General features: G+C 36.3%; 1 protein-coding gene across 1 annotated transcript in view; it reads left to right on the top strand.

Moving 5' to 3' along the window:
- Positions 1-20,948, top strand: part of RAP1B (RAP1B, member of RAS oncogene family) — a 46,729-nt gene extending 25,781 nt beyond the window's left edge. Inside the window, exons 2-8 of the mRNA XM_032420366.1 lie at positions 10,489-10,571; positions 11,908-11,976; positions 13,200-13,256; positions 14,251-14,391; positions 16,283-16,426; positions 17,298-17,414; positions 19,619-20,948. Coding sequence (XP_032276257.1) covers positions 10,515-10,571; positions 11,908-11,976; positions 13,200-13,256; positions 14,251-14,391; positions 16,283-16,426; positions 17,298-17,384 — 555 coding nt within the window. The 5' untranslated portion in view covers positions 10,489-10,514 and the 3' untranslated portion in view covers positions 17,385-17,414; positions 19,619-20,948. The remainder of the gene's footprint in view (positions 1-10,488; positions 10,572-11,907; positions 11,977-13,199; positions 13,257-14,250; positions 14,392-16,282; positions 16,427-17,297; positions 17,415-19,618) is intronic.
- Positions 20,949-27,395: the final 6,447 nt, after the last annotated feature.

The following is a 27,395-nucleotide window of genomic DNA, read 5'->3' as shown; positions in this document are numbered from 1 at the left end:
CTTTGAGACTAGAAATAAACAACTTCTTAAATTGACTGGGAAAAAAAAAATGCAAGCAAAATTAGCTCTGTAGAGTAAATGGAGGAAGTTGTAGAAGGTAATAATAAAATAACCTTTTAAATTAGTGAATAGGGTACCCAAGTGTTTTTGTAAGAAATACAGCAAAGTCTAAGACCTATCAGTTACTTTCATTGATTGGGAGTTGGTTATAAGTCATACAAATTTTAGGAGCTCTAGATAAGAAATTAAAATTAGGAATCTTTACATGTAAATATATAATTCCCAAAATTACACCCCCCAATTTTTAATGTAACTTTTACCGCCCCCAAGTATTTCTTACTCAATTTATTTATTAAAGCAATTTAATTGGTTTTCTTCATCTATAATCTTAGATTGTTGGAGAAGTAATGTGAATTGTGCTTCATATTTATAATTGTGTAAGTGCCTGCTTGTTGTAGAAGTTACACTTTCTTGCTAATGAAGAAGGATAAGTGAGAAGTGGCATTATTGGTAACACCACTAAACTCATTTTGCATATACTACATTCTTACCTGTTTAACTACCTGAAGAAAATGAGGATCTGAGAGTCCCTCATTAATTAATGACTTAATATAATAGGTGACTTAATAGATTTAGTTCAAATGTAGATTAATTTAGGCATATTATTTTTAATTAGCAATTCTTAACTTTGCTTTTGATTTCCAGAGTGCACCTAATTTTTACAAATAAATGCCATTACTTACAAGAAATACCACAAAAAAAGAACATACATAAACCAACCAAATCCCATCACCTGTATTAGAAATTCAAACTAGAATGTTTCACAGTGGACCGATAGCACCATAATTTTTGGCAGTGTTTAACCAAGACATTCCCATTGCTGATGACATTTTCATTTAACATTTTCTCATGGTGTTGCTCTTAACTTCCTGAAGGTTGTTAAAATTGCCTTCAATGTCAATTTTTTTTTAATTGATTATGAAATGCTTTTAATTGTACTTCCCATTTCTTCCAAGTGGCAGTAACACCTAGTTATCAGAACTCTTAATAATTTCTAATATCAAGTGCCCTAATTTTACTTTGTATCTTTTAAGATTTTATTTATTTATTTGACAGAGAGACAGAGGGGGAACACAAGCAGGGGGAGTGGGAGAGGGAGAAGCAGGCCTCCCGCTGAGCAGGGAGCCTGATGCGAGGCCCAGGACCCCGGGATCATGACCTGAGCTGAAGGCAGACGCTTAACGACTGAGTCACCCAGGCGCCCCACTTTTTTTTGTGTCTTAATCTTTATTTTCTCCTGAAGTACGAGAAGATAAACCAGCAAGCTTTTCAGAATACAGTCCTTTGATTGTGGCACACTAGTTAAAGTACTTAGAACTTAAATCCTTTGCCACCCTACTTATCTTTAATTTCTAGGTAGACTTTTTGGCATGCTAATTAATATAAAGATAAATTTTGCTTTGACAATAGAGAGGAAAGTGTTTAAAATTTCAGTATTTACATTGTTAGAGTAAATATTGTCAGTATTTATGTTGATAATTCTTCTGTAAAGCACTTAAAGATAATTCTTCTGTAAAGCATTTAAAACAATATGTTTAATTTTGTAATTTTCAATAAATACCTCTTAGCCCTTTTCAAGAACAAGCATACTAGTTATTAAGGTTTAAAAATAGGATTAAAAGAATTTTAATTGTTTCTTCTTTTAAGCTTGCCTGTTTGTTTTCTTTAACATGCACTTTCACCAACAGTATATTGTTTATCTGAAAGATACTTCTCTCTGCCAGCATCAATATTATAATTACTATTCATTGTGAGTTGAATGACTGGCTAAACTTGGTGTTTTTGAGTTTCTAATGACCACTTTTTAAAAATGCCAATGATTATCAACATTCTTAAATGATAATAACATGGGGTAATTACAAGACAACTCCACAACTCCTCTTACTTTCAGTTTTTAATTTTCATTTGTGTATTTTATAAGTTATTAGTAATAAAACTCTCAGAAAAAAACATAAAAGTAGAAGAAAAATGATCCCCCAATTTATCACATATCTCTTTTACACATTCAAGGGAATTAGAATTACAATCTCAAGATTTTTCTCACTGTTCCTAAAGTATACGGAGATTCTCCCTAGGCTGTCAAAATTACAGTCTGCCAAACTTGAGGTACAGTAGAGTCCATTGACTTGTGTAATTAATATTAAGGGTCAGAGATAACACCAATATTAGAGAATTTTTTGTGTAGTAATCTGTTTTTTAAAGACTTGCAAGAGGATTATTTCCCATTCTTTCTCCCTGAACTACATTTTTAAATGATTCAGAATACTGACATGTACTTAGCTTTTTGCTTTTGTATTGACCTGGGAGGTTGTAACACATTCCAGTTGTAGAGATGTTAAAATGTTTTTTTTTTTAAGATTTTATTTATTTATTTGACAGAGAAGCACACAAGCAGGGGGAGCTGCAGAGGAAGAGGGAGAAGCAGGCTCCCCACACAGCAGGGAGCCTGATGCAGGGCTTGATCCCAGGATCCGGGAATCATGACCTGAGCCGAAGGCACACGCTTAACCAACTGAGCCACCCAGGCACCCCTAAAATGTATTTTTTAAGTGCCTCTTAGATTTAGTAGAATATGGTAATAAGCCTTAGAGTCTACAGCTAAAGAATTATAATATAGTTCAGTTGATCTTAACATATTCCAAACTGGTTGTAGTGACAGGAGGACTAAATATGGTTGGAAAATAGTTTTAACCTATACCTTATATCTCTTTGCCTACCTAGAAGAAACTTTCTCAATCAGACAAAAGCTGGACTGCAGTCCCTGACTTGTATTCTTATATGTTTTATTGAGCTAGTAGGTAAAAGGGTAGAGCAATGATTCTCAGTTGTGGCAACTTGAGCAGTAGCTCAGATCACTGCTGCTATTATTTAAAAAGCTGTCTTCTTTTGATAGTTACTATGTGCAAGGGACCAATGACTCTTAAGGAAAATTACTACATTTCATTCCTTAATTTATTGAGCATGTACTATGTACCCCAGGCACTGTTTCAGGTTCTGGGGATATAGCAATGAATAAAACAGACAAAACTCCATATTTTTTTGGAGTTTACTTTCTTGTGTATCTGCTTCACAACTTTATCATGTAGATATTACTGTTTCCATTTTCCCTATAAAAAACGTGAAGCTTTGAAAGGTTTCATGACTTGCCCAAAGTTATACAAAGCTAAGATTTGAAACTTAGGTGCTGTGAACCACTATGCTGTGCTGTCAGAATTGTCCCTCTTTGGGATTCTTTGAAAGAGAACAGTTATTCTCAGTGTCTCAAACAATAGCACAAATCCCTTTGAAATTCTGGTGTAACTCGCCCTATCAAAATTGTGCATGAAATTTTAGAAATTCAGATTCTCAGGTGCTCATTCTTGGACATTATGTTAAGAGCACTTGAACAGGAAGGTCCTGCCCACAGCTCACAAATACACAGATGCCAACACCTTTTCCCTCCTCACCACCAAAAAGCTAATGACAGACATTACTTTTTGAACAGGGTTGCCTTTTCTGCTAAAACTAGATGCAACCACACAGTCCTTTTAAAAAACAAATAATGGCCATTCCCAGTCAGTCACTGGCATTCACACTGAAATCCATTATTTCAATCTTAGAATCTGTAAACAATTTTTCAAAGCTGGTGTAGTAGAAAAAAGCACCTATTTGAAAAGTAGATATTAGTTCAAATCTTGGCTCTCATACTGCTTTTTTTTTTTTTTTAAGGAAAAAATGTACCCCTGGCCTTGGTATTTATCAGGATTTAGATACAAATATTTTAGTTGTTTAGTACATGTAAGGAAATATTAGTAAAAATTAATGAGAGGTAATGACTTTGCTCAGTTGCATTTCCTTACCAGTATTGCTTGTTACAAAGCTTATTGGCAAGTTACATGTGTTTTGTCACTGTTTTTAGATTTGAAAGTTTACTAACAACTTCATCGTATTTCTTTACTTCAGAATTTAAAATTTCAGTTCTAAGTTTTTTTATGTAGTATTTATGTAAATTTTTATCTGTAATAAAAATTCTTGGTTGAATTACTAAAATTAAAACAAATAGACAAGCATTATTATTTTTTTTTACAGATTTATTTATTTTAGGCAGGGGAGGGACTGAGGGGAAGGGAGAGAGAGAGAATCCCAAGCAGACTCCCCACTGAGCATGGGGCCCAACACAGGGCTCAGTCTCAGGACCACCTTCCTCCCCCCTCCCCCCGACCTGAACTGAAATCAAGAGTCAGATGCTCAACCGACCAAACCACCCAGGTACCCCAATAAGTATTATTTACAATATCCACAAGCCGGAAATAATCCAAATGTTCATCACCTGATGAATGGGTAAAGAAAATTTCATATATCCATACAATGGATTTTTTTTTATCATAAGAAAAGAAAGGAACAGATTACTGATAGAAGCAGTAATGTGGATGAACCTGATTCTGATTCTAGCAACAGGTAATATTCACTATGGATAAATGAAGCAGTTGGGGAAACAGATCTCAACCGTCTCATTAAGAAATGCAATTCCATAAATGTTTACTTTTTATAGTCAATATTTTTAAATGGTAATTTTTATGTTAATTCAGTCAGCTGTGTCATTGTTTCAGTTTTGGGATTTTTTTTTTTAATATTTTATTTATTTATTTGGCAGAGACACAGCGAGAGAGGGAACACAAGCAGAGGGGGTGGGAGAGGGAGAAGCAGGCCTCTCGCCGAGCAGGGAGCCCGATGTGGGGCTCGATCCCAGGACCCCGGGATCATGACCCGAACCGAAGGCAGACGCTCAGCGACTGAGCCACCCAGGCGCCCCTCGTTTGGGGATTTTAGTAACTTTATACAGTTGTGCATCATCACTACAGTTGTGTTAGAACACTTCCATCACCCAAAAAAATTTCCTTGTGGCTCTATGTAGTCAGTCTACTTCTGCCTCCAATGGAGAAAGGGTAGAAATTGTTGGGTGCTCAAGTTTTCCTTGGAGCAGCATTATGGGACAGATTTTGAATCATTGTACTTCTCTTTCTTAGTAAATATGGAACATTGATCCTTCATGTGGCTCTTCTTGCATTATGTAAGTGTCCTCATCCATAGGATCCCATTTCTTAGAAAACAAGTAGTTTTAGTTTTTCTTCCTAGCTTTTTCACTTTGTAAGGGTCTTTGAAAAATCTTAGCCATTGTAGATTTCTAAATTGCTAATTTTTTATTTTAAGTTTCCCATTCAGGTCTGAGCCCAGTTAACAGAAAGAACGAACTTGTCTTCCTTTACCTTAGCTGTTGGGTCTACCACAAAATATATTTAACAGTTTCCTGACATTAATTTTTATTTTGTTTCATATCAAGTCATTTTTATTTTGCTTACAATTTTAAATCTTGACCAATCTACCTCTAAGAAAGACTTTTAAAATAGTGTATTTCCTAAATAGGTTCTTATTCTCTCAAGGCCAATTTTTAAAATATGCTGGGCTGTTTGAATCTGGTCTTTCCTAGTCTGCTTTTAACCATTTTTCTTTATAAAGAGGAAATCAAGTAATTAGTGATTAAGTTGAAATTCTGAAATTTCTGTCAGTCTCCCTGATATTTAAAAAAATCCTTAACTATAAATTCAACTAAATCTAGACTCATGTTTAAACTCAGTTTTTATAGTTCTGCCTTTTACTCTAGCATTTAAAAAGGCTAGTATAATTGTTCCTTTGCTGAGAAACCTTCAAGAAAAGTAGTTCATTTCAGAGGTAAGGGGAAGGAACAAAAGAAATAGGAATGTGTGGGCAGTATAAGAGACAGAATGATTCAAAGAGAGTAGGCTTCCAAAGGTTGGAGCAGGGGGAAGTAAAGAAGGACTATCTTAGTCATTTTATTTTGAGGCCCCAGAATACCAATTAAAGAAGTTGACTATTGAATGTTACTTTGTCTCATAATTTTTTCTGTAGTTGCAGTTCTCTTAAGGTATTAATTTTGACATTTCAAAAGTTGGTCATAAGTCCGGTTGTTAAGTCATACTTGTCAAAATCACAGTTTTTGTCATTTGTCAGTGTAAGTACAAAAGTCAAGATTATATTGGGAGTTTATAAAAAAAAAAAACAAACACAGTTCTTCCTAGAGAAGGTTGTGGCTTTGACAAAGCAGCCACTAGAGTCAAGAAAAGGGGTATCAGGTTAATTAACCGGGAAGAGGCACATTGGGAACTTTCTGGCTGGCTTAGGCAGTAGAACGTGGGACTCTTGATCTCAGAGTTGTGAGTTCGAGCCCTGTGTTGGGTGTAGAGACTACTTAAAAATAAAATCTTCTAAAAAAAAAATCCTGGGGTGCCTGGGTGGCTCAGTCATTAAGCGTCTGCCTTCGGCTCAGGTCATGATCCCAGGGTCCTGGGATCGAACCCCGCATCGGGCTCCCTGCTCCGCGGGAAGCCTGCTTCTCTCTCTCTCACTCCCCCTGCTTGTGTTGCCTCTCTCGCTGTGTCTCTCTCTGTCAAATAAATAAATGAAATCTTTAAAAAAAAAAAAAATCTTAATGAGGGCTCTGTGGTTGTGAAGGTGTTTGCATATGTCAGTTCATTTTACTGTAATATTTAAGATCTGCTTATTTCACTTGATATAAATTATTCCTAAATAAAAATGATTTAAGTGTGCTTAAAAAAATTTTTTTTTTAACAAGTGTGTCCTTACAAACAGATTCTCAGGTTCCCTGACCAAGCAGAGGTTAGGAAGGCCGCACATTATCAACAGCCCCATAGATATTGATGATACAGTATGCTGTCAGGAAGCTTATAAGTGACCCAAGGTGACATTTGACCAGTCACTCCCCTCTGCATGAAGAGGCCACCGGTTTTACTCATCTTCAACGTTTAGTTCCTGGAACCAGCTTGAATTGGATCGGAGGCTTGTGGGGGCCTGTGCCTCCATCCATTCCAAATGGAGCACTCCCTTATTGAGTGAATGGAAACAAGACAGTCCAGGACAAAACAAAATACATGACAAATTTTTACACAAGTAGATGAACAAAAGCAAAACAATAGCTGAAGAATTAAACTAATGGCAAAAATGTTTACCAAATAGTACACCTCCAAGCCATATCTAAAAGGTTTAATTGCTTTATACCAAGACCTACTTGGTACAAATCCTAGGATAACAAAATAAATTTGGCAATGTGAGCTCAAGGAGCCAGTTGGAGCTTCCATCATTGTTGAGACTGACTCATAGCAAATTCACTGAACAGATTAGACACAAGCATCCCCTTCAGTACTTTTGTTTGTCTAGGGCGTCATTTGGAATGATGTTAAGTGAGGGTCTTAGGTCAAAATATCAAAGAGTGAAAGGCACCATTCAGTATCTGAAACAAAAAAGTACAAAGCTGAAGTTATTGATTACTAAAGGAAAAGATAATCCTGGTCAGATACTGCCACCCCTGAGCAGACCAGACTTCTAGTCTTACAGGGTTGAAGGAATTTCCAGAGTTCAAAGACAAGTTAAGTGAGTTAATGTCAACTGTAGAAACACTGTCATTTCAAGCAAGGCAGTTGTTTAGTTGGCATTTTGATGTGTGTTCATTGAAGTGAATCCTTTTTTTAAAATTTTTTTAGAGAGAAAGAAACAGTGACAAGTTAACAAAAATTGGCACAGCCCAGCTACATAAAGGATAAAAGAATGCAGGGAGAGGAGTCTAATTTTATTTGTGTCAAAGTATTTGGTTTACTGTTACTGAAGTATTTGGGATGTTTAGGAAATTCTTATTCCCAAAGTTTTACCGTATTTCCTCTAGATGGGTTCAGAAACACAAACTTGAAGACATCTTTCATTAGAACCCTGAATTTTTAAAAAATATTTCTCCGATCAGTATAAATCTATGTGTTTGGGTAATGTCTGCATGGGACTGGTAGTAGAATTGTCACCTAAGTAATCCTGTTTTTAATTGATTTTTTACATTAAAAGAAATAAACCTGGGGTGCCTGGGTGGCTCAGATGGCTAAGTGTCTGCGTTTGGCTCAGGTCATGATCCCAGAGTCCTGGGATCAAGTCCTGCGTCAGGCTCCCTGCTCAGCAGGGAGTCTGCTTTTCCCTCTGCCCCTCCCCATAGTCGTGCTCTCTGCCTCTCTCTCTCTCTCGCACGTGCGCACGCGCGCAAAATAAAATCTTAAAAAAAAAAAGAAAAAGAAATAAAAGAAATAAACCTGACTTCAGTTAAATTTTTACCAAGAGTGGTTTATTTCCTTTTTTTTTTTTTTTTTTTTTTGGGAGAGGGGGGGGGGGGGAGGGGGGGGAGAGAGACAGAGGAAGAGAGAGGATCTTAAGCAGGCTCCATGCCCAGCATGGAACCCTGAGATCCTGACCTGAGGCGAAATCAAAAGTCAGGTGCTTAGCCAGCTGACCATGCGCCCCAAGAGTGATTTCTTTATTCCAAATTTGTGTGCATACTACCATACTGTGTGGAATATTCTTAAAGCTAAACGTTAATTCAACTTTTATTTCATATCCTCTTTCCTAAAATTATAATCTGATAAGAACCATGCAGATCACAAAAATTAAGGAGACAATATTCAAGAACTGGGGAGAAGTCTGTGGAAATGATGGGTTCAATAGAAATAAAACATAGGATAGTAAGTGGGGAAGTTAGCAGCTAACTTGGTTGGTTGGTTTTTTTGGGCGATTTTTCTCCCATTCAGGAGAAGAGAATATGTTAAATAGTCTACACATCCAAAGTCAGAAATGGAGAAAGTTTTGAAAGGAAGCCATGGTAATAGACATGGTATCCTAAAGAGAAATAAAGGACTGGCATAGAGAGGTAAAACAAAGGATGTATTTTCTAAGACTAGGTTGGAAGGAAAAATATATAAAGAGATTTAACACAAATAATGCCAAATGGAGTCCATTCTTGATTGACCAACTTTCATAAGTAAGGGGCTATTGATAATGGCTAGTTTGCAGAAGCATATTCATTCATTGAAGCAAATGGCTATTGATTGATTAAATGCATTTAAACCTGGTAGTTACTTGTTACTATAACTATAGAACTGTCATTTCTTGATTAAGAAGATTTAGAACCTGGGGCGCCTGGGTGGCTCAGTTGTTAAGCATCTGCCTTCGGCTCAGGTCATGATCCCAGGATCCTGGGATCGAGCCCTGCATTGGGCGCCCTGCTCCGCGGGAGGCCTGCTTCTCCCTCTCCCACTCCCCCTGCTTGTGTTCCCTCTCTCGCTGTGTCTCTGTCAAATAAATAAATAAAATCTTTTTAAAAAAGAAGATTTAGAACCTGTTCTGCTGGCCGCTTTTGTCCCATGGCCACAGACCAATTATTTCTAGGAATGTAGGAGCTTTGTAATTATTTCCCTAGCCTGGAAACTTTTAGGGTCTTCTTTCTCTATCTTTAGTATACTGAAATTTTATGATAATAAGCCTTGGTATGGGTTATTTCTTTTTGGTTTTGTTTTGATTTCCACTTTCATCTTACTGAACACCGTAGTTTTTCAGTCTGGGACTCTTCAGTTCTGTCTCTAATTCCTCACCATTTTCAGGTTCTTTGTACCTCCCCCCGCTTCAGGAATAGATATTTGGTCTGCTTCCTCTGCTAATTCATTTACCCAGGGGTCAGCAAATTTTTTCTGTAAATGCCAGATAGTAAATATATGTTATAACTACTTAACTGCTATTACAGCAAGACAGCAACCACAGAGAATACACAAATGAATGGACATGGCTGTATTTCAATAAAACTTTATGTACAAAAACAGGTGATTGGCTGGATTTGTTTGCAGACCTTTGTTTTAGCCATCTTTACTGGAATATTGCTCAGTGAGGACAGGGAATTTTTTGTTGTTCATTGGATATATCCCTGTACTTAGTAGGCACTCAGCGACTTGTGACTCAAGGTTACAGATGGCTCAGGAAAGGGAGTTAAACATGCTTGTTACTGCCATCTTGTAACTAGTAAAATACCCCTTCATGCTGTTTTTCAGGGCCCCCCCCTTTTTTTTTTTTACTTTATAGAGCAAATATTTTATCCTGTTTGAATTTGGGATAGGACTGAAAATCATGTCTGTAACTCTGTGGTTTCTTTCTACCTCTGATGTGGTATAAAGAGCCCTACCAGGGGCGCCTGGGTGGCTCAGTCGGTTGAGCGACTGCCTTCGGCTCAGGTCATGATCCTGGAGTCCCTGGATCGAGTCCCGCATCGGGCTCCCGGCTCGGCGGGGAGTCTGCTTCTCCCTCTGACCCTCCCCCCTCTCATGCTGTTTCTCTCTCGCTCGCTCTCTAATAAATAAATAAATAAAATCTTTAAAAAAAAAAAAAAAAGAGCCCTACCAGTAGCATCCTTTAGTAAGTCTTTATGGAATGCGTATATTAGTATGGTAGAGTAATCATTTTTAAACTACTTGCTTGAATATCTAATTTATAGAAGAAGCACATGAATACAAAGATATTACCTAAGAATTCTCTCTCTTTTTTTTTCCTTATAAGGTACTAGCTTTTGACAAGTTTGCACCATGCGTGAGTATAAGCTAGTCGTTCTTGGCTCAGGAGGCGTTGGAAAATCTGCTCTGGTAAGTCATTCTCACTGTACCTAAGCTATTCACTGCAACACATGTTCTTTTTCTGTTGAGTTTTAGGTTTTGATTATTTGTTTTCATCTATATGTTAAAGTGAAATCTCAGTGATTTTAGAAGCAATATAATATTTTTCTTGTAATTTTAGTCAGCTTTTGGTTTTACCTGTGTAGATCATATTGTCACTGGTACATAGGTTCCAGACCAACATGAGATATGCCTGAATACAATTTGGGCTAAGCATAGAGAGTGAGAGCTTATAAATGTGTGTGTGTCCATCTGTATTTCTGAGCCAGATAGGAATGAATTTTGGTCTTTCTCATTGTGACTTGACTTATAATATATATTTTATGTTGGAAGATATTAAATAAAGCTTATAAAAAACCTTTTTCAAATACTACCTTTGACTGTCCAGTTTTCACATTATTTTAGCAGCCATGCTTTCTGTATCAAGAATAGTATAGCGATTGGGCACCCGGCTGGCTCAGTGGGAAGAGCATGCATCTCTTAATCTTGGGGTTGTGAGTTCAAGCCTCATGTAGGGTGTAGAGATTACTTAAAAATAAAATATTTTTAAAATAATAATAATATAGTGAGAAAAAAGACAGCTTGATGATAGTGGCTGGGGAAGGGGAGAAACTTAGGGAAAATAACTTGATGAGTAGTTCAGTTTAACAAAGCCCCACTATAAAACAGATTGACCATCTCTCTCAGTCACTTAGAATGGCCACCTAGCACAGAACTTGATGTTTGGATTAAACTGAGAAATGTACAAATTTTTTCATTTGTGTATGTATCCAAAGTGATGAGGAGGTGTCTTGAGGGTATGTACTTGTGTACACAAAAAAACTAGCCTCTTTCTAATTAAAATTCAGATTTAAGCTGTTATGACTGAAATAGAAGACATTTTAAAAATTTGCTTAAATATAGGGCCCCTGGGTGGCTCAGTAGGTTAAGGTTAAGCATTTGGACTGTTCATTTCAGCTCAGGTTCTTCAGATCTCTCCACACCGGGCATGAAGCCTGCTTTAGATTCTCTCTCCCTCTCCCAAAGCCCCTCCCCCCACTCTTTCTCTCTCTAAAAATAAAATAAATTTAAAAAATTTTAAATATATGAGCTCTAAAGTTAGAATTACCTAATAGGGAGCATAGTGATTACTCACGTTTTTAAAAAGCTTTCTAAGTTAATTTTCTCACAAAATGCATACATTAAAAATAGTAGTGGTTATGTTTTCATCAATGGTATAACTAGCTGTGTGAAATCAGTAGTTCAAAGCATATAGATTTGGATTTGTTGTTTTCTTTAACTATAAATGGTGTGCTTTTTTTCCCAGACTGTACAGTTTGTTCAAGGAATTTTTGTTGAAAAATATGATCCTACGATAGAAGATTCTTATAGAAAGGTATGTGTTACTCTAGAACGCTTTTGCTTTTGACTTTACTATAAATATAAGTTCTTAGTTTTAGCTTTGTAATTGCTGAATGTTGTTCATAAAGTCGGATGAAGAAGCAAGAGTTTATTTATAAAATTAGGAAAAATTCACACTTGATTATTTCCTGGCATTGTGTCCTTACCAGTTAATGAGAATCATAAAACACTTGCTCTTGTGTGTTCTCTCTCTCTCATTCTCTCTCTCCCCTCCCCTTTCAGAGAATTTTAAATTTATCCTGACCCTGAAATTGTAATTTGACACAAACTTCAGAATTAGGCCATCTGTTTCAAGTGATAGTTCTGTCCCGCCACCCCCAACACCACCAAAGACTGAATACTCTCAGGCTCCCTTCTTTTTAAACTAGAGATGGAAATACAGAAGTCTCCCTAACTTTCTACGTAATAACTCTTTGAGAAAGTGTACTGCTCATAATAGAGTTACTTCTATGTCCACTAACACATGTGACAAAAAATGCAGACATTTTTAATTTAGTAGGGGGAGAGTTATCTCCACACTTTTATGTAACAGCCAGTTTGACCCCTCTTGCTGTGTAGATACTGTTTCTATTCTTTCCTTTGTGTCCACAGTCTACCAAAGAAACTGGAATTCTCTTCTTGCTCCTCAGCTGTGAGGCAGTATTACTCTTTTCTTTCTGCATCTAATTCTAAACAACTTCTTTTCCTAGGAAATGTTAGCTGGAAAGGGGTCACGGGGATATATAACTTATTTGCTGTGTGTCTTCTACTTCTTTGCTACCAGAAACGTTGTTCCAGTATGGTGAAAGGGGATGTAGTTATCTAGAGAAATGAAGATATATCTAAATGAAGTATGGCAGTGTTGAGATAGACAAAATGACTTCTGATCTTGTTGGAACTAGTACTGGTTTTAAAAAATTTTTGAGCTATTTTGAAATCATTTCCTCCCCAGAATTAAGTTCTGAGTGATTCACATTGAGCTTGGATCTTACAGGTATCCTTATGTTGAGAACATGTGATTTTTGCACCTAATATAATTTGGGGGTCAGTGGACCTCAATTATATAGCTATTTTTTCTCCTGTTTTATTCTGGTATTATGTGAAACTAGTTGTAAAGTTAGAATAATCTCTCCCTACTTAAATATCATATTAGTTTTTATATATAAGGTATTCTTTTACACATTAAAAAATGAAGGTGTATTTTAATTTTTCCCCCAGCAAGTTGAAGTAGATGCACAACAGTGTATGCTTGAAATCTTGGATACTGCAGGAACGGTATGTAAAAGAAATACCAAAGTATATGCACAATTTGTGCAATATTGACCTTGTAAATGCTAGTACTCTATAGACAAATACTAGTTAAGCTTATTTAAAAGCTTACTACTTGCATTAAATCTTAGAGCTGTTTTTCTTACTCTCTTGAGTTCTATTTTGTGTGTGTGTGTGTGCTTTGTAATTGCAGTGGGTCATTTATTGAAGAAGTAAATAGAAATTTGTTTGAATGAGGGGTGCCTGGGTGGTTCAGTTGGTTAAGCATCTGCCTTCGGCTCAGGTCATCATCCCAGGGTTCTGGGATCGAGCCCCGCATCGGGCTCCCTGCTTAGCAGGAAGGAAGCCTGCTTCTCCCTCTGCCTGCCGTTCCCCCTGCTTGTGCTCTTGCTCTGTCTATCCCTCTCTCGGACAAATAAATAAATAAAATCTTTAAAAAAAAAAAAAGTATTTATAGACCAACTAGATTTGTTGGTATCTGAAGGTGAAGGGAAGATTTATTCTGGATATATGGTATCCCTTCATCTAATATATTTGAGTACCTATTATGTGTCATGGACTGTATTCTTACTTGTAAAGGCTCACGGTTTAGTGAAGGAGGAAAAGTGTGAGGAAATGGCAAGATGTAGCTAAGCATGCTGGTGGGCCCCTTAGAGCTAGAGTATTGTGAACTTGCTCTGAGTAACTTGGGGATTCAGTTTTGGTACCCTATATATTATATATTAAAAAGCTTTTAAATAGCTTTTGGAGAAAGGATATTTCTTTCCCACTTAAGTATATTTATTGCACATAAATCTGCTTTGGTTTATTATTGTTAAATAAAAACTTACTTCATGAAATAGCAGTTTTTCAAATAGCATCTTGCCACAGACTATAATTTTAAGAAATGTTACATAACACTACTGTATTCTTCATTGAGCTCTAATTACAGACTTTAAAAATTGTCAAATTAACTGTCAGAACTTTATTGTTTTTTAATGATCCTTTCTTTCTACTGTAGGAACAATTTACTGCAATGAGAGATTTATACATGAAAAATGGACAGGGCTTTGCATTAGTTTATTCCATCACAGCACAGTCCACATTTAATGATTTACAAGACCTGAGAGAACAGATTCTTCGAGTTAAAGACACTGATGATGTAAGCTGACTTCCTAATAAATATATTTTATTTCAAACTCTTAGTGTAGTGATAACCAATTTAATAATTTGAATTTAAATCCAATTTAAAGTTAATGGGTTTTGGGGAGGGAGGTTTCAAAATCTTTTTTCCTTAAAAGGCAAAAATACATCTTTAACACTCATGCGTATTTTCAAATATATATAATGTGGAAAGTGAGAAATAACTTTCGTCTCTCCTTAACCTGTGTAAAATAAACTTTATAGCCTTCCTATTTTTAAATAATCATTTGGTGGGGAGGAAGGAAAGATGTGGGTGGCAGATGTTACTAATAGATGTTCTGGCCATATTTCTGGTAGATTTAAGAACCTTTCTAACAAGAATCAAAAACTACATATGAACACATCTCAAACAACTGACAGAAAAAGAACATCATAATACTTTTAAAAGGAAGCCAACCAATACATTAGAGTCTAACATTAATTTGCATGCCCCTTACAGTGTACCATAACGGAGTTTAATCCCTATAAGAAACTTCAGAAGGATTACTTTAATTCCTCATCGTAATATAGATAGCGGTGGTTCTCAAAATTGATCTTGCATCAACATTACCTGTAAATCTGGTTAAAGCAGGTAGGCCTCACTCCCAGAGTTTCTGATTCAGTAGGTCGAGAATAGGGCTCAAGAATTTACATTTCTAACAGGTTTCCAGATGGTGTTGATGCTGCTGGGGTCCGGGGACCACACTTTTAAAAACCACTGTATTATGTATATAATTTAATTATAAGCAAATATTGTGAGGGTTCAGAGGCATCTGTGGGAAATGTTGCCATTTCCTAGACTTCTGAAACAGGAGAACTTTGGGGGATTCTTACATATTTACAGCTCAGTGACCATTTCTCAATTAGTAAGTCTGTTTTCTACTGTCTCTGATAAGTAGTTTTCTTCTTCTATCACTTACATTGAATAAGTATGAATATAAAATTCTGTATCTGTTCCTAAAAACCAGAGTTCGTGATACTCCTAATTTGGATCTTTTTCCAAAAATCTCCAGAAAGCCAGCATCTAAATTAATAGGAATTTTGCAGAATAAGTATTATTTATCTCTATAGTGTCCTCGTAAAATAGATACCCCATGATTGAGGTGGTCTAAATTTTTAGTAAGATGATTTTACTTCTGGCTTTTAATATAGACTATATGAGAAATTAAAAATTCTACTTTAGGGGCTTTCCAGATTTCTTCTTCTGGTGTTATGAAATTGAGAATGATTATTTGATAAATGCATGTCAGTAAATCAGAAAACTTGAAGTTGATTCACATCCCTTAGAAAAACATTTTAAAATTTTGAAATATATTATGGTTTTTCATAGTAATATCCTTTTGTAATTTATTTTTTAAAAGGTTTTGTGTTTTGCTTACTATATTTAGTTATAAGTCCGTTGGGACATAATTTTAAGGGTTTTTCCCCCCTCTTTTATAAGTAGATCATATCTTGTTTTCTAAAAATTTCACATGAAAGGTTCTTAACAAGGTTAAGGCTTTCATATTTAACTGTAAATTTTATTACATATTATTCAGTATTTTTCTCTGGCATAAAAAGTAATCCTTAGGGTTGACTCTTAGAATTCTTTGGTTTTGCCATAAGAGACTCTTCATCTAAGGAAACAAACTGAGGGTTGCTGGAGTAGAGGGGGGTGGGAGGGATGGGGTGGCTGGGTGATGGACATTGGGGAGGGTATGTGTTGTGGTGAGCACTATGTATTGTGTAAGACTGATGAATCACAGACCTGTACCCCTGATACAAATAATACATTATGTTAATTTTTTAAAAAAAAGAATTCTTTGATTTTGAATTTATATAGCATACTTATTTACTTTTTTTTACCCTCACAATTTTTTTTATATTTTTAGGTTCCAATGATTCTGGTTGGTAATAAGTGTGACTTGGAAGATGAAAGAGTTGTAGGAAAGGAACAAGGTCAAAACCTAGCAAGACAATGGAACAACTGTGCATTCTTAGAATCTTCTGCAAAATCAAAAATAAATGTTAATGAGGTATGGTGAAATACACTTTAAAAAACTCTTGATTTGGAATTCAGCATTTAAAATTAATGAAAAATAACGTGTATTAACACAACCTTAGGTTAATGCTTACTCCGGGTGCTTTGTTGATCTTACGGGCAAAAATCTTATGTTAAATATATGCATGTTAATAAGCAACAATGCTAGAATTTACTATGAGAAAAAGGAAGACTGGGGTGCCCAGGTGGCTCAGTCAGTTAAGCATCTGCCTTCAGCTAAGGTCATGATCCCAGGGTCCTGCGGGGTCGAGTCCCGCATCAGGCTCCCTGCTCAACCGGGAGTCTGCTTCTCCCTCTACCCCTCTCCCCACTCATGATCTCTCTCTCTCTCAAATAAGTAAATAAAGTCTTTAAAAAAAGAAAAAGGAAGACTGGACAGGAAAGAATAGGGGTGGGAAAGACAGGATTAAGTATTCAGGTATATATATGTGAGATGCAGGATGTTTTGTAAAAGATGGAGACAAATTCAAGAAGGCCTGCATGGTTCTTGCCTTGAAGGGGCTTAAGTCATGTTGTAGGGTAAAAGATAACATAGAAAAATTTGAAGAGTAAAGGATTGTTTTCTTTGAATGATGCTAAATGTTCTAATGATCTACAGTAAGATCTCTGCTGCTCCTTAACTCAGTACTTTAAGGAGAACAGTTTTAGCCCTCCCAAAAAATAAACAAAAGCATTTGGCAGTTATAGGACTACCCGGTTTTACTTACTCCGTAACTGAACAGAATATTTGTTGGAGTTCATATATATCTATGGAAAGTTAGGTTTTCATTTTCTTTTTTTCTTTTTTTTGGGGGGGGGGGGCAGTTTCCTGTAAATTTAAAAACCAAAAAAAACTTTGTTTGCAGATCTTTTATGACCTAGTGCGGCAAATTAACAGAAAAACTCCAGTGCCTGGGAAGACCCGCAAAAAGTCGACATGTCAGCTGCTTTAATATATTAGATGCATTGTAGCTCTGAGCCAGGTATGTTAATTTATCTTTTTCTCTATTTTTATATTCTTTTCCTCTAACTTTTAACCTCAACTTCATTAAGGGCACTCTTTCAAGAAAACAAGTATAGAATGTTTTGTTCTAAAAAAAAAAAAAATGGTTACTTCTTTTTAAGATATCCATGAGTTAGTATGATATCCTAGGAATTAAAATAATTATTTCCTTTATATATCATCATCAAAAGTAGGGTATTCCACATAAGTGAATATTCTAGGTAAGTTCATCCAGTATACACTTAAGCCCCATTGGGACACTGGTTTGTGCTGACAGTACAGTGGTGAACAAAACCAACCTTCTTTCCTTTCCTTAAACTAATTCAGGTGGAAGAGTCAGACAAATAATTGCAAAACATGATAAATGCGGGATAGACTAAGTCCAGCACAGTACTGGTAATAAGAACCCTGACACATTTATCATATGTTAGCACTCTTAGTATTGTCCGCAAATTCATTGAATTCTCACAACAATCCTATGAGGCAAGAGCTATTATTCCCATATTACAGATGAGAGAACTAAAGCACAAAAAAGATTATTACTTGTTCAAGCCCTGCAGTTAGTGTAAATAGTGGGCCAAAATTTGAATCCTGTGATCTGAGTGCATGGCTCAGAATTTGAGTGATGAACTGGCTCCCAAGCCCGTGCTTAGTCACTATGCTGTTATGGGTACTATAGGAGCACGTATAACTGGGACACCAAATTAGTCAGATGTAAACTGCAGATTCAGGGAAAATCTGTCAAAGTAAGAGACATCTAAGCTAATATCCGAAGAGTTCTCAGGCAGAGAAAACCACAGAAACAACTCAGAGATGAGACAGCAAAGGAAAACTGAACATACAACATTTTTATCTAGTTTTTGAAAACAATCATATTAAATGAGTTAATACTTGTAAGTCAATTAGATCAGTGCCTGGTACTTGGTAAACCCTCAACTACCTATTAGCTGCTGCTCTTTGCCAATGAGAATGGCTTTTTGCTCCTTTATCCTTAAAACTATATTTTACTCTATCTACCCTTATCCTTGGGAACTTGTAGTGTTTGTGGCTCCGCTGCTTCCTGTGTTAGTTAAATGGCCCTCTTGGTGGCACCCTGATTCTGTATCTTAGAGAGTTTGTCCCTTCTCTCCATGTAAGGCTCTCATTCCTCAACACATGCCCATTCCTAGCAGCACTTATGTGTGTGAACTCATACACTCCAATCTGCCCTATCCAATTTGCCACAGTCGGTTTGCTAGGATTTAGAAAATTACCAAACTCATTCAGACTCTGAGGGCTTAAAGTTCAAGGCATTTATGAAAATTGTCTCAGCAGCCACATCTATATTAACAGCGTTTCTGGAACTTGCAACAAGTCTGAACCCCAGAAAAACAGTAAAAAGAAAACTTTTTTTAGCCTAGGAATGTATGCAGAAGATCATCCAAAGTAAATAAATACTTGGCAGATAATGAGTTCTGATTTTACCTTTTTTTATATCACTCACAGTTTTTTTAAGTTTAACTACATATGATTTTAGTGTAATACCAGCTTTTTCTGACATCCATCTTCAAGTTGATAGAATTTGTTTAAGTATGGAATTAGAACGTTTATAACTGTCAACTGTAGAGCCATCATGAAATAAATTCTTTTTTGTCTACTCTGACCAGCTTTGTAGCCACTCTTCCTAGAAGAGTAAGGACGAAAGGTCTTGATTTTCTGATATTAGAAGCCCTAATTAGATGTGCATTCTATACTTACGATGTAATTCTAGGATTGGAAACATTCATTTTGTTAATATTGCTATATCTTTTTTAATCCTAATTCTAATAAAGTTGATCTGACCTAAAATTTTAATGTGGTGTTTTCTGTTTTTTTTTCTCCTTTTAATCTTTGGAAGGTAATACACAGAAATTTGCACCACTAAGGTACATTCCCTTTTTGTGTCTAAAACTTTCATTTGTCTGGCTTTCAGGAGGGCAGCAGAGTAGGTGAAGTCATTCTAAAAAAGATGAAAATGTCTACCTATGCTTTACTTTGCTATGAGTTGTGTGGTATATTGTCATACATTGTCATGAATGTAATGACAAGAGCCTGCATTATATTCATTTCTAACACTTAAAACACTGTTGCTTTAATGTGTTCCTTTGGATCTGTAGTGTGCTGTTTTCAACCCATGTTTTCAATTTAATTTTTTCCTTTCGACAGGTCTGAAGAACTGTTGCCCAATTCAACAGTGCCAGCATTCCAACTTTGTTAACCTACCAACATCTTAAGTGGACTTTCTGTGGTGGTACCCTTTAAGAGGCGGATGAAAGCTACTACATCAATTTGCACATTCTAATCACTTTCCAGTATCACAAGAGAGATTTTTACTTAGATAATAGTCCTAGAGTATGCAGCTGGTAAAACCAGAGGCTACAATCCAGTATTACTGCTAAGAGACATTTTTCATCCACCAATGTTGTACATGTATGAAAATGGTGTACTGTATACTTTAACATGCCCCATACTTTGTATTGGAGAGTACAATAATGTAAATCCTAAAAGCACCACTATTTTAGCATAATAAAAGAAAGTCCAAAGAGCTCCTATATAGACTACTCCAGATAACTTCGCTTCTTTGATACTTGTAGCTTATTGTAATTTTTTTTAAGAAATTCAAGGTCATTATCATTGTATTGTACAAATAAGCGCTTTGATTAACACAGCTATATAGTTTTTTTAATTTTTAAAAAAACCTGTGGAGACAGTGATCTTGTCTTTAAAATACGATAGTCCTTTCAGTATAATGTCTTAGATTAAAGACATTGCCTTTAATATCTGTTGGGAAGGAAATGTCCAGACTTTTCAAATCTTTTATTATATGTTTCCTTTTTTTGTTTACATAGGGAACAATGTTTATAGTTGTGTGTACAGTGGGGGTCTACAACAAGAAGTGTATATTTTCAAACGATTTTTTAATGATTTAACAATTTTTGTAAATCATTTTCAGGCTTCTGCAGCTGTAGATTCTCACTGTGAATCCCTTGCTTGCTCATGCATAAGTGTATTTGCAATACCAAATATACAGGTTTAGTATTTTTGCCTGTTAGTGATTGTTTCACATGTGTAACGTTTTGGTTGAGATGTTAAATGGTGGACGAGTACTGTGGATGTGAATGTGGGAAGTAATTTTAATCATGTGTAATTGGTCACAAGGCCTAAGTTGCAGTAACTATTGCTGTTTTATTTAACAATGCCTTGTTGCTTTGTATGCATTAACCGTTTGGGTGTAAAGATTGTGTGTCTATCCAACAGGGAGCCACAGTATTTAAATTGACCAACCTAATGTTACAACTACTTTGAGGTGGCCAAATGTAAACTAAAAGCCTTAATTAAAGTGGTGCAATTTTGTATAACTTAGCATCAGTAGTTCAATAAATTTGGATTGCCATGCAAGGGCTTGCATTATAATTACTTGCCACTTGAATGTGTTTTATGTAATGTTTAACAGTGCTAGCAAATAAATATGGGTTTAACTTCTTTTTAAATGTAATAGGTGCATTTTACATGGTGTCGTTTCATAATTTAACATTTGGGCAAGCCAGGTTGATTCATTGATTATAGAAATAATGAGTGAAAGATGTCAGATTTTTTTCCCTAGTCCTGTTTGAATATCCACATAACCACCTTTTGAATTTTTTCTTGGGAAAGAATTTTGTAAATCAAGCAATATTGCTTATGAATATATGCTTTCTGGGTAATGTTCAGTGGTTCTTTGAGGTGTAGGAGAAAGAATTGAAAATACTTTGATAGCTATGCTTATGGATTTTTTTAAAAATATAGGATGAAGTTATACTTAGAATATTATGGTTATAAAGATCTTTGAATGAAGTGGACTCAAGAACTACTTTCTTTTTAGATAATCTGTCTTTTAGGTGTGCTATAATTCAATTCTTTTTTGAAAAAAAATTTTTTTTTTAAGATTTTATTTATTTATTCATGAGAGACAGAGAGAGGCAGAGGGAGAAGCAGGTTCCCAAGGAGCAGAGAGCCTGATGTGGGACTCGATCCCAGGACCCTGGGATCATGACCTGAGCCGAAGGCAGACGCTTAACCATCTGAGCCACCCAGGCGCCCTCTTTTTTTGAAATTTTTAAACAAATCTTAACTCAAACTTTCTCAAAGTATTTTTGCCAGTCACTGGAGCATATCCACCATCAACTAGTGATATCATCTAATTTAGGAGTGTCTGCTAAGCTCTTAAATATATATGCTATTTGAATGGAACATTTAAAGGCTTTCATTTTAAGAGAAAAAGATATTATTCCTTACAAATTTAACTCAGTTCCGTGTATTTAAAGGTTTTATGTATCTAAAGAAAAAAATACTCTCTCAGAAGGCCCACTTAATTAAGAAACTTGTCTTGGCAGAACTGGTTTTATTTATAGTCACTGGGAGAAAATTAAACCCCCCAAAAAGTGGGATTATAGAGCACTAAAATCACTTCAATTTACTACGTCCGATTATACCCACTTGACCTTCTTTGTAGGTACCGCCATTAATTCAGTTACTTTTATTTTTTTTTTTATTTTTTTTTTTTTTAAAGATTTTTATTTATTTATTTGACAGAGAGAGAGACACAGCGAGAGAGGGAACACAAGCAGGGGGAGTGGGAGAGGGAGAAGCAGGCTTCCCGCTGGGCAGGGAGCCCGATGCGGGGCTCGATCCCAGGACCTGGAATCATGACCTGAGCCTAAGGCAGATGCCTAACGACTGAGCCACCCAGGCGCCCCAATTCAGTTACTTTTAATAAATGTTGCCTGCCAGCTATGCACTAGGCTGAATTCTAGGCTCTTTTTTTTTTTTTTTAAAGATTTGTTTATTTTAGGGTGGGGGAGAGGGGGAGAGAGAATCCTCAAGCAGACCCTGTGCTGAGCAGGGAGCCCAACACAAGGCTCAGTCCCACAACCCTGAGATCATGACCTGACCCGAAATCAAGAGTCCGATACTTAACCAACTGAGCCACCCAGGCGCCCCCGGAGTTCTAGGCTCTTAAAAACAAATATTCAGATAAGTTCAAGTGTTCTAGGTCTGAGTATAGAGCAACAACTGAGATGAACTTAAGACCCTGCCGTTCTAGAATTTATACTTTATTATAGAGCTTCTCAGCCTCAGCACTATGGCTGTTTTGTGCTGGATAATGAGTTGTTGGGGAGCTGTCTTGTGCATTATAGGATTTTTAGCAGCGTATCTGGTATCTACCCTCTAGATGCCAATAGTACCACCCCTATCCCCAAGTTGCGACAACCAAAATTGTCCCCAAACATTGCCAAGTGTTTTCCAGTTAGATTCAGGGATGTGGATGTTGAAGGGCAAAATAACCTGATTGAGAACCACTGATCTGATGGTAAGCAACACATTAATTACAGATTAGTGTTAGGGGAACAAAATGGACAGTTTAATATAACAAATAAGACTGGGCTCCCCTGGAACCATATTTCTTGGGTTTCTAATCCCAGCTCTACTACTTCCTAGCATGTAACACTACTTAGGTGCCTCTGTTCCTTTATCTGTAAAATGGGAATGATAACAACACCTACTTCATGAAGAGTTAAGCGTAGTAAATGCCAGTGCCACCCTCTTGGTCATTTTTTTTTTTTAATTTTTTATTTTGCTACTAGAAATAGGACTGTGGTTTGGCAAAAAGCATCGTCTCATACAAAATAGTAACTAGCATAGGAATGCAACTCCTGTAGATGGACTTTTCTGGTTCTTAAATGGAAAAATACTAAAATAATTCAGTCAGAAAAGTCATGAGTTCTTTTTCATGTCCCCACGGATACTTGGATAAACTTGAATTTTAGGAGAAAACCAGAATGACGTTTCACCTAATTTTTTCTTAAAAAAAAAAAATGTATAAAACCCCTGCTTTGATTTTTATGTTGATGCAGCTGCTTCTTTCTTACATACATAACCTTTATCATGTGGACATTAGTAGTAGAAAGTTTTAAAACCTCCAATTAATGAAAGTAAATTTTGCTTTGCTTTCATCTCCTCTTTAGATGTGGGTCAGCAAACTTAGAATCAAAACTTATCACCACAATGTTTTTTCTTTTGGTTTACTTCAATCTGTGTCTTCATTGAATTTAATCTCCATCTATTATTCTGTCTCCTCCCTTTTAAATCTTGGAAATGTAGAAAGGAGTTACAGTATTTTATAATTAATACTCCTATGACTTTATTTTAGAAATCTTAGCGTTTTCAGGCTTTTAAACTATTGGTGAGTCTTAACAAATTGTGTTTTATAGGACTCATTTTTTTTTAATATTTATTTGGGAGAGAGCACAAGTGGGGTGAGGGGCAGAGGGAGAAGCAGGTTCCCCACGAGCAGGGAGCCCAATGCACGGGGCTTGATCCCAGGATTCCAGGATCATGACCTGAGCCAAAGGCAGACACCCAACCAACTGAGCCACCCGGCACCCCAGTAGGACTCAAATTATTTTTTAAGATTTTTTATTTTTTTAATTGAGAGTGAGAGAGGGGAGGGGTAGAGGGAGAGAGAGAAGCAGACTTTCTGCTGAGTAAGGAGCCCCATGCGGGACTCGATACAGGGGCCCCAGGATGATGACATTTAACTGCACCACCCAGGTGCCCTCAAATTTTTGTTTTAATCTATAATTTGTTAACAGTGCATGGTACATCTGGTGTTTTATGAATACATGAGAGAAGTGTAATGATTCTGAGTAGAACTAAACCTAGTTTCCCATAACTGTTGATAGAAAAATGCATAAGTCTTTGTTGGGATATTGATAATACTTGTCAAAATTGGCTAATAAGCCTATTAATGGAACAGCTAAGTTTGTAGGCTTGACAGTTTATCTTTGAAAGGTAGAAGTAAAATACTGCTAAATAAGTCTGTTTTCTAAATGCAGATAGAAAGTATTCCACAATGTTGCACATACTTTCAACTTGCTTTCTTAAGACATCCTTGTTTGTAGCCTATAGATTACTGAGCTTAAGAATTAAAGATTTTATCCAAAATTAGAGACATCTGCCTGACTTTTGTATCAAAAAATCAACAAATGAATTCAGTACTGCATGTGTACCATGTTCCTGGCATTGTTCACTGTGCTAGGGATATGGCAGGAATGTTCTGCCCACATGGAGCATACATTCCATTGGGGGAAAAGACTGTCGGCAAATGAACAAAGCTCAATTGGTAATAGTCTATTAAACTTTCTCACAGCTTTCCATTTGGGACAATTTAATGATTTTAGGAAAACATTTTTAATATGTATAAAGATCATCTATAGGCAGTCAATAATTTCTCTGATTTGTCTGAAAGGGTATGGAAAGAATTTTTACTCTTGTTACATTATGAACCTAGTTTAATCTGATTTTCCTTATACAATGACACAAATAATTACCCAGATTCAGCATTTGGGTCAAAATCCAGGAGTTTTTTTTCTGAAAACTAAACACGTATCTTAAAGGATTTTTATGTGAATAACATTTTCACTTAAGTCAAAAGCTTATGGCAGTTTTAAAATAGGCAGAGATCAAAGTCTTTAATATTTTTGTCATTTGCCATTATTACCCATTCAAATTTCTATTTATACTGTGATAGTCTATATCCTCTGTGAACACTAAGTTCAGAACAGGAAACTCTACTACTGTCAAAACTTTTGGATGTACAGTGTACTATGCTTGGGGCATAGAGGAGTTGCAAAGAGTAAATGATAGAATATGCCCAGACCCTGCTGGCAAGGTGGTTAATGTTAATCAGGGGTGGGGAAGATCAGTCAAAAAGTATCCAAAAAGTAAAAATATAAAAATTCATAACCATAGATAGTTTGTGCTTATTATCTGTACTAATAATAATGACTAACAGTATAAATTGTACTTTGCTTTAAATGTATGGACTATTTGATTTATATTTCTATTTTGCTCAGGTCAGTTTTAGATTCCCTGAGCAAATTAACCAGTGATGGAGAACTATATGGCTGGCAGGAAAAAATTCGTATTTCTCTATGCTGGAAATGGAGCACAATCAAATGGGTACAGTATACAGTGGGTAGTTAGCAGGGAGCTACTCTGCTGTTGTAAATGGGAGTAATACGACTAAAGCAACAGATTTGATAGCTGTGTGAAAGCCCAGGGAGGAGGAATAGTAGAGCCAGAGTTAACCCAGCTAACCTGTAGGCTGCTTGGGTCTGTAAGCATGAAATGACTAGGGTTGGCGCCATCGTGAGAAGGGGAGCCCAAGAAATTGTTTAAAGGAATAACTGAAGAATTGGTCAGTGACTTAGATGTGGGGACTGAAGGAAAGAGATTAACAGGACCAGAGGGATTGAGCACCAATGACAAAATGGAGAATTGTTTTTAGTGCATGAGCGAAGGAACTTTTTGGTGAGATAAAGTTGATGTTAAGTGAAATATTGTATTGAGTATATTCTGAGAAGAGGCAGATTTTAACAGTTGAGTCTTGGAGCCATTGACATACGGGAGGCAACTGAAACCATGAGTGAATTAAATTATTTTCATAAGGATTAAGCATGGAGAAAGTGAAATAGGAAAGCCTGGCCTAAGTGGGCTGGGGTTGAGAAGGGCTAGAGTACAAAAGATTGCTATTACAAAGGGAAGGCAGCAAATAGCCTTCCATAGCCTGAAAATACAGCATCTTTGATGGCAAGGAACAAGATAATGTTCTTCTCTACTTGTCTTACGCTGTAAGCCAGCAGTAATTTCATTCTCTAGACACATCATAATTTATATCTGTCCCTCTTTATACTTCTTGGTGGGGAATTGGCTACTAATCTGAGACAATAGGATGGTTTTGGAAATAACATCCTCTAATTAGTACCAGGTCTATGGATGTCAGTGTAGTGACTAAAGTGTTTCAGAGCCAATGGTGACAAGTTTTCAAATTCATCTGAACCAAAACCAAGAGGCATCTTTCAAATACATGCCATTGAAGTACTTCTCCATATACCTTTCAATAATATAAACATTTTTGTTCCTCTCAATTTTCTTACAAGGCACTTTGGTGTTTTACCCACAAAAATGTGTTAGGGAGATAAATTCTTATTAACTGGGCTCTTATCTGTTGTTGATCTATTTCTGTTGCTCTCTAGACAGATATTCATGTTCTAGTTGAACAGTATGTATTAGTTTGTAGGGCTGCTGTAACAAATTACCACAAGTTTGGTGGCTTAAAAGAACAAACTTTCTCACACTTCTGGAGGCCAAAAGGCCAAAATCAAAGTGTTGGCAAGGCCTTGCTCCCTAGCAGCTCTAGAAGAGAGTCCATTCCTTGCTGCGGCATTCCTAGGCATTAGGCCACAGTCCTTCCAAACTCTGCTTACATCTTCGTATCTTCTCTGTGTGTGTCTCCTCTCTTTTAAGGACATTTGTGATGGCATTTAGGGCCCACCTGGGTAATCCAGGATAACCTTATCTCAAAATCCTTAATTACATCTGCAAAGACCCTTTTTCAAATAAAGATAACATCACAGGTTAGGGCTTAGGATGTGGACATTATCTGGGAGCCATTATCAGCCTACTGCACAGTGTTTTACTAATTTTACGGTAACAAAGACTAGCATGGATCTACTCTAGGATAACCCCAGACATGCTGAATTGAATTAGCAGGCCTAGGGATCTCCCTTGAAAGATCCCACCTAGGAAAGCCCCAGGTTTAATCTACTCAGTAGAGATTCTTTGGAGGGAAACCTAGAATCAGATGAGACTTCCAGAAATCCATAAGAGGTATATTCTGGGCTAGTTCCACAATTCCAGAACCAACATAGTACCCATGGATTACTGCTGTTATCCCACTGAATCACCATCCACTTATGTATTAGCATATATCTTGTCTACACTACGTATTTTATATTTTTCAGTGGTGACAGAAATTTCCCCCTTCTACTGACTTAGATTTAGAAGTGATATAAATAACGAACTTCATTTTCTTACTTTTCATTTTCAGACTCGAGGGTTT

Source organism: Phoca vitulina, unplaced genomic scaffold (genome assembly GCF_004348235.1).
Source record: "Phoca vitulina isolate PV1807 unplaced genomic scaffold, GSC_HSeal_1.0 scaffold23, whole genome shotgun sequence".
Classification (NCBI taxonomy): Eukaryota; Metazoa; Chordata; class Mammalia; order Carnivora; family Phocidae; genus Phoca; species Phoca vitulina.
This window is presented reverse-complemented; position numbering and strand designations above follow the sequence as displayed.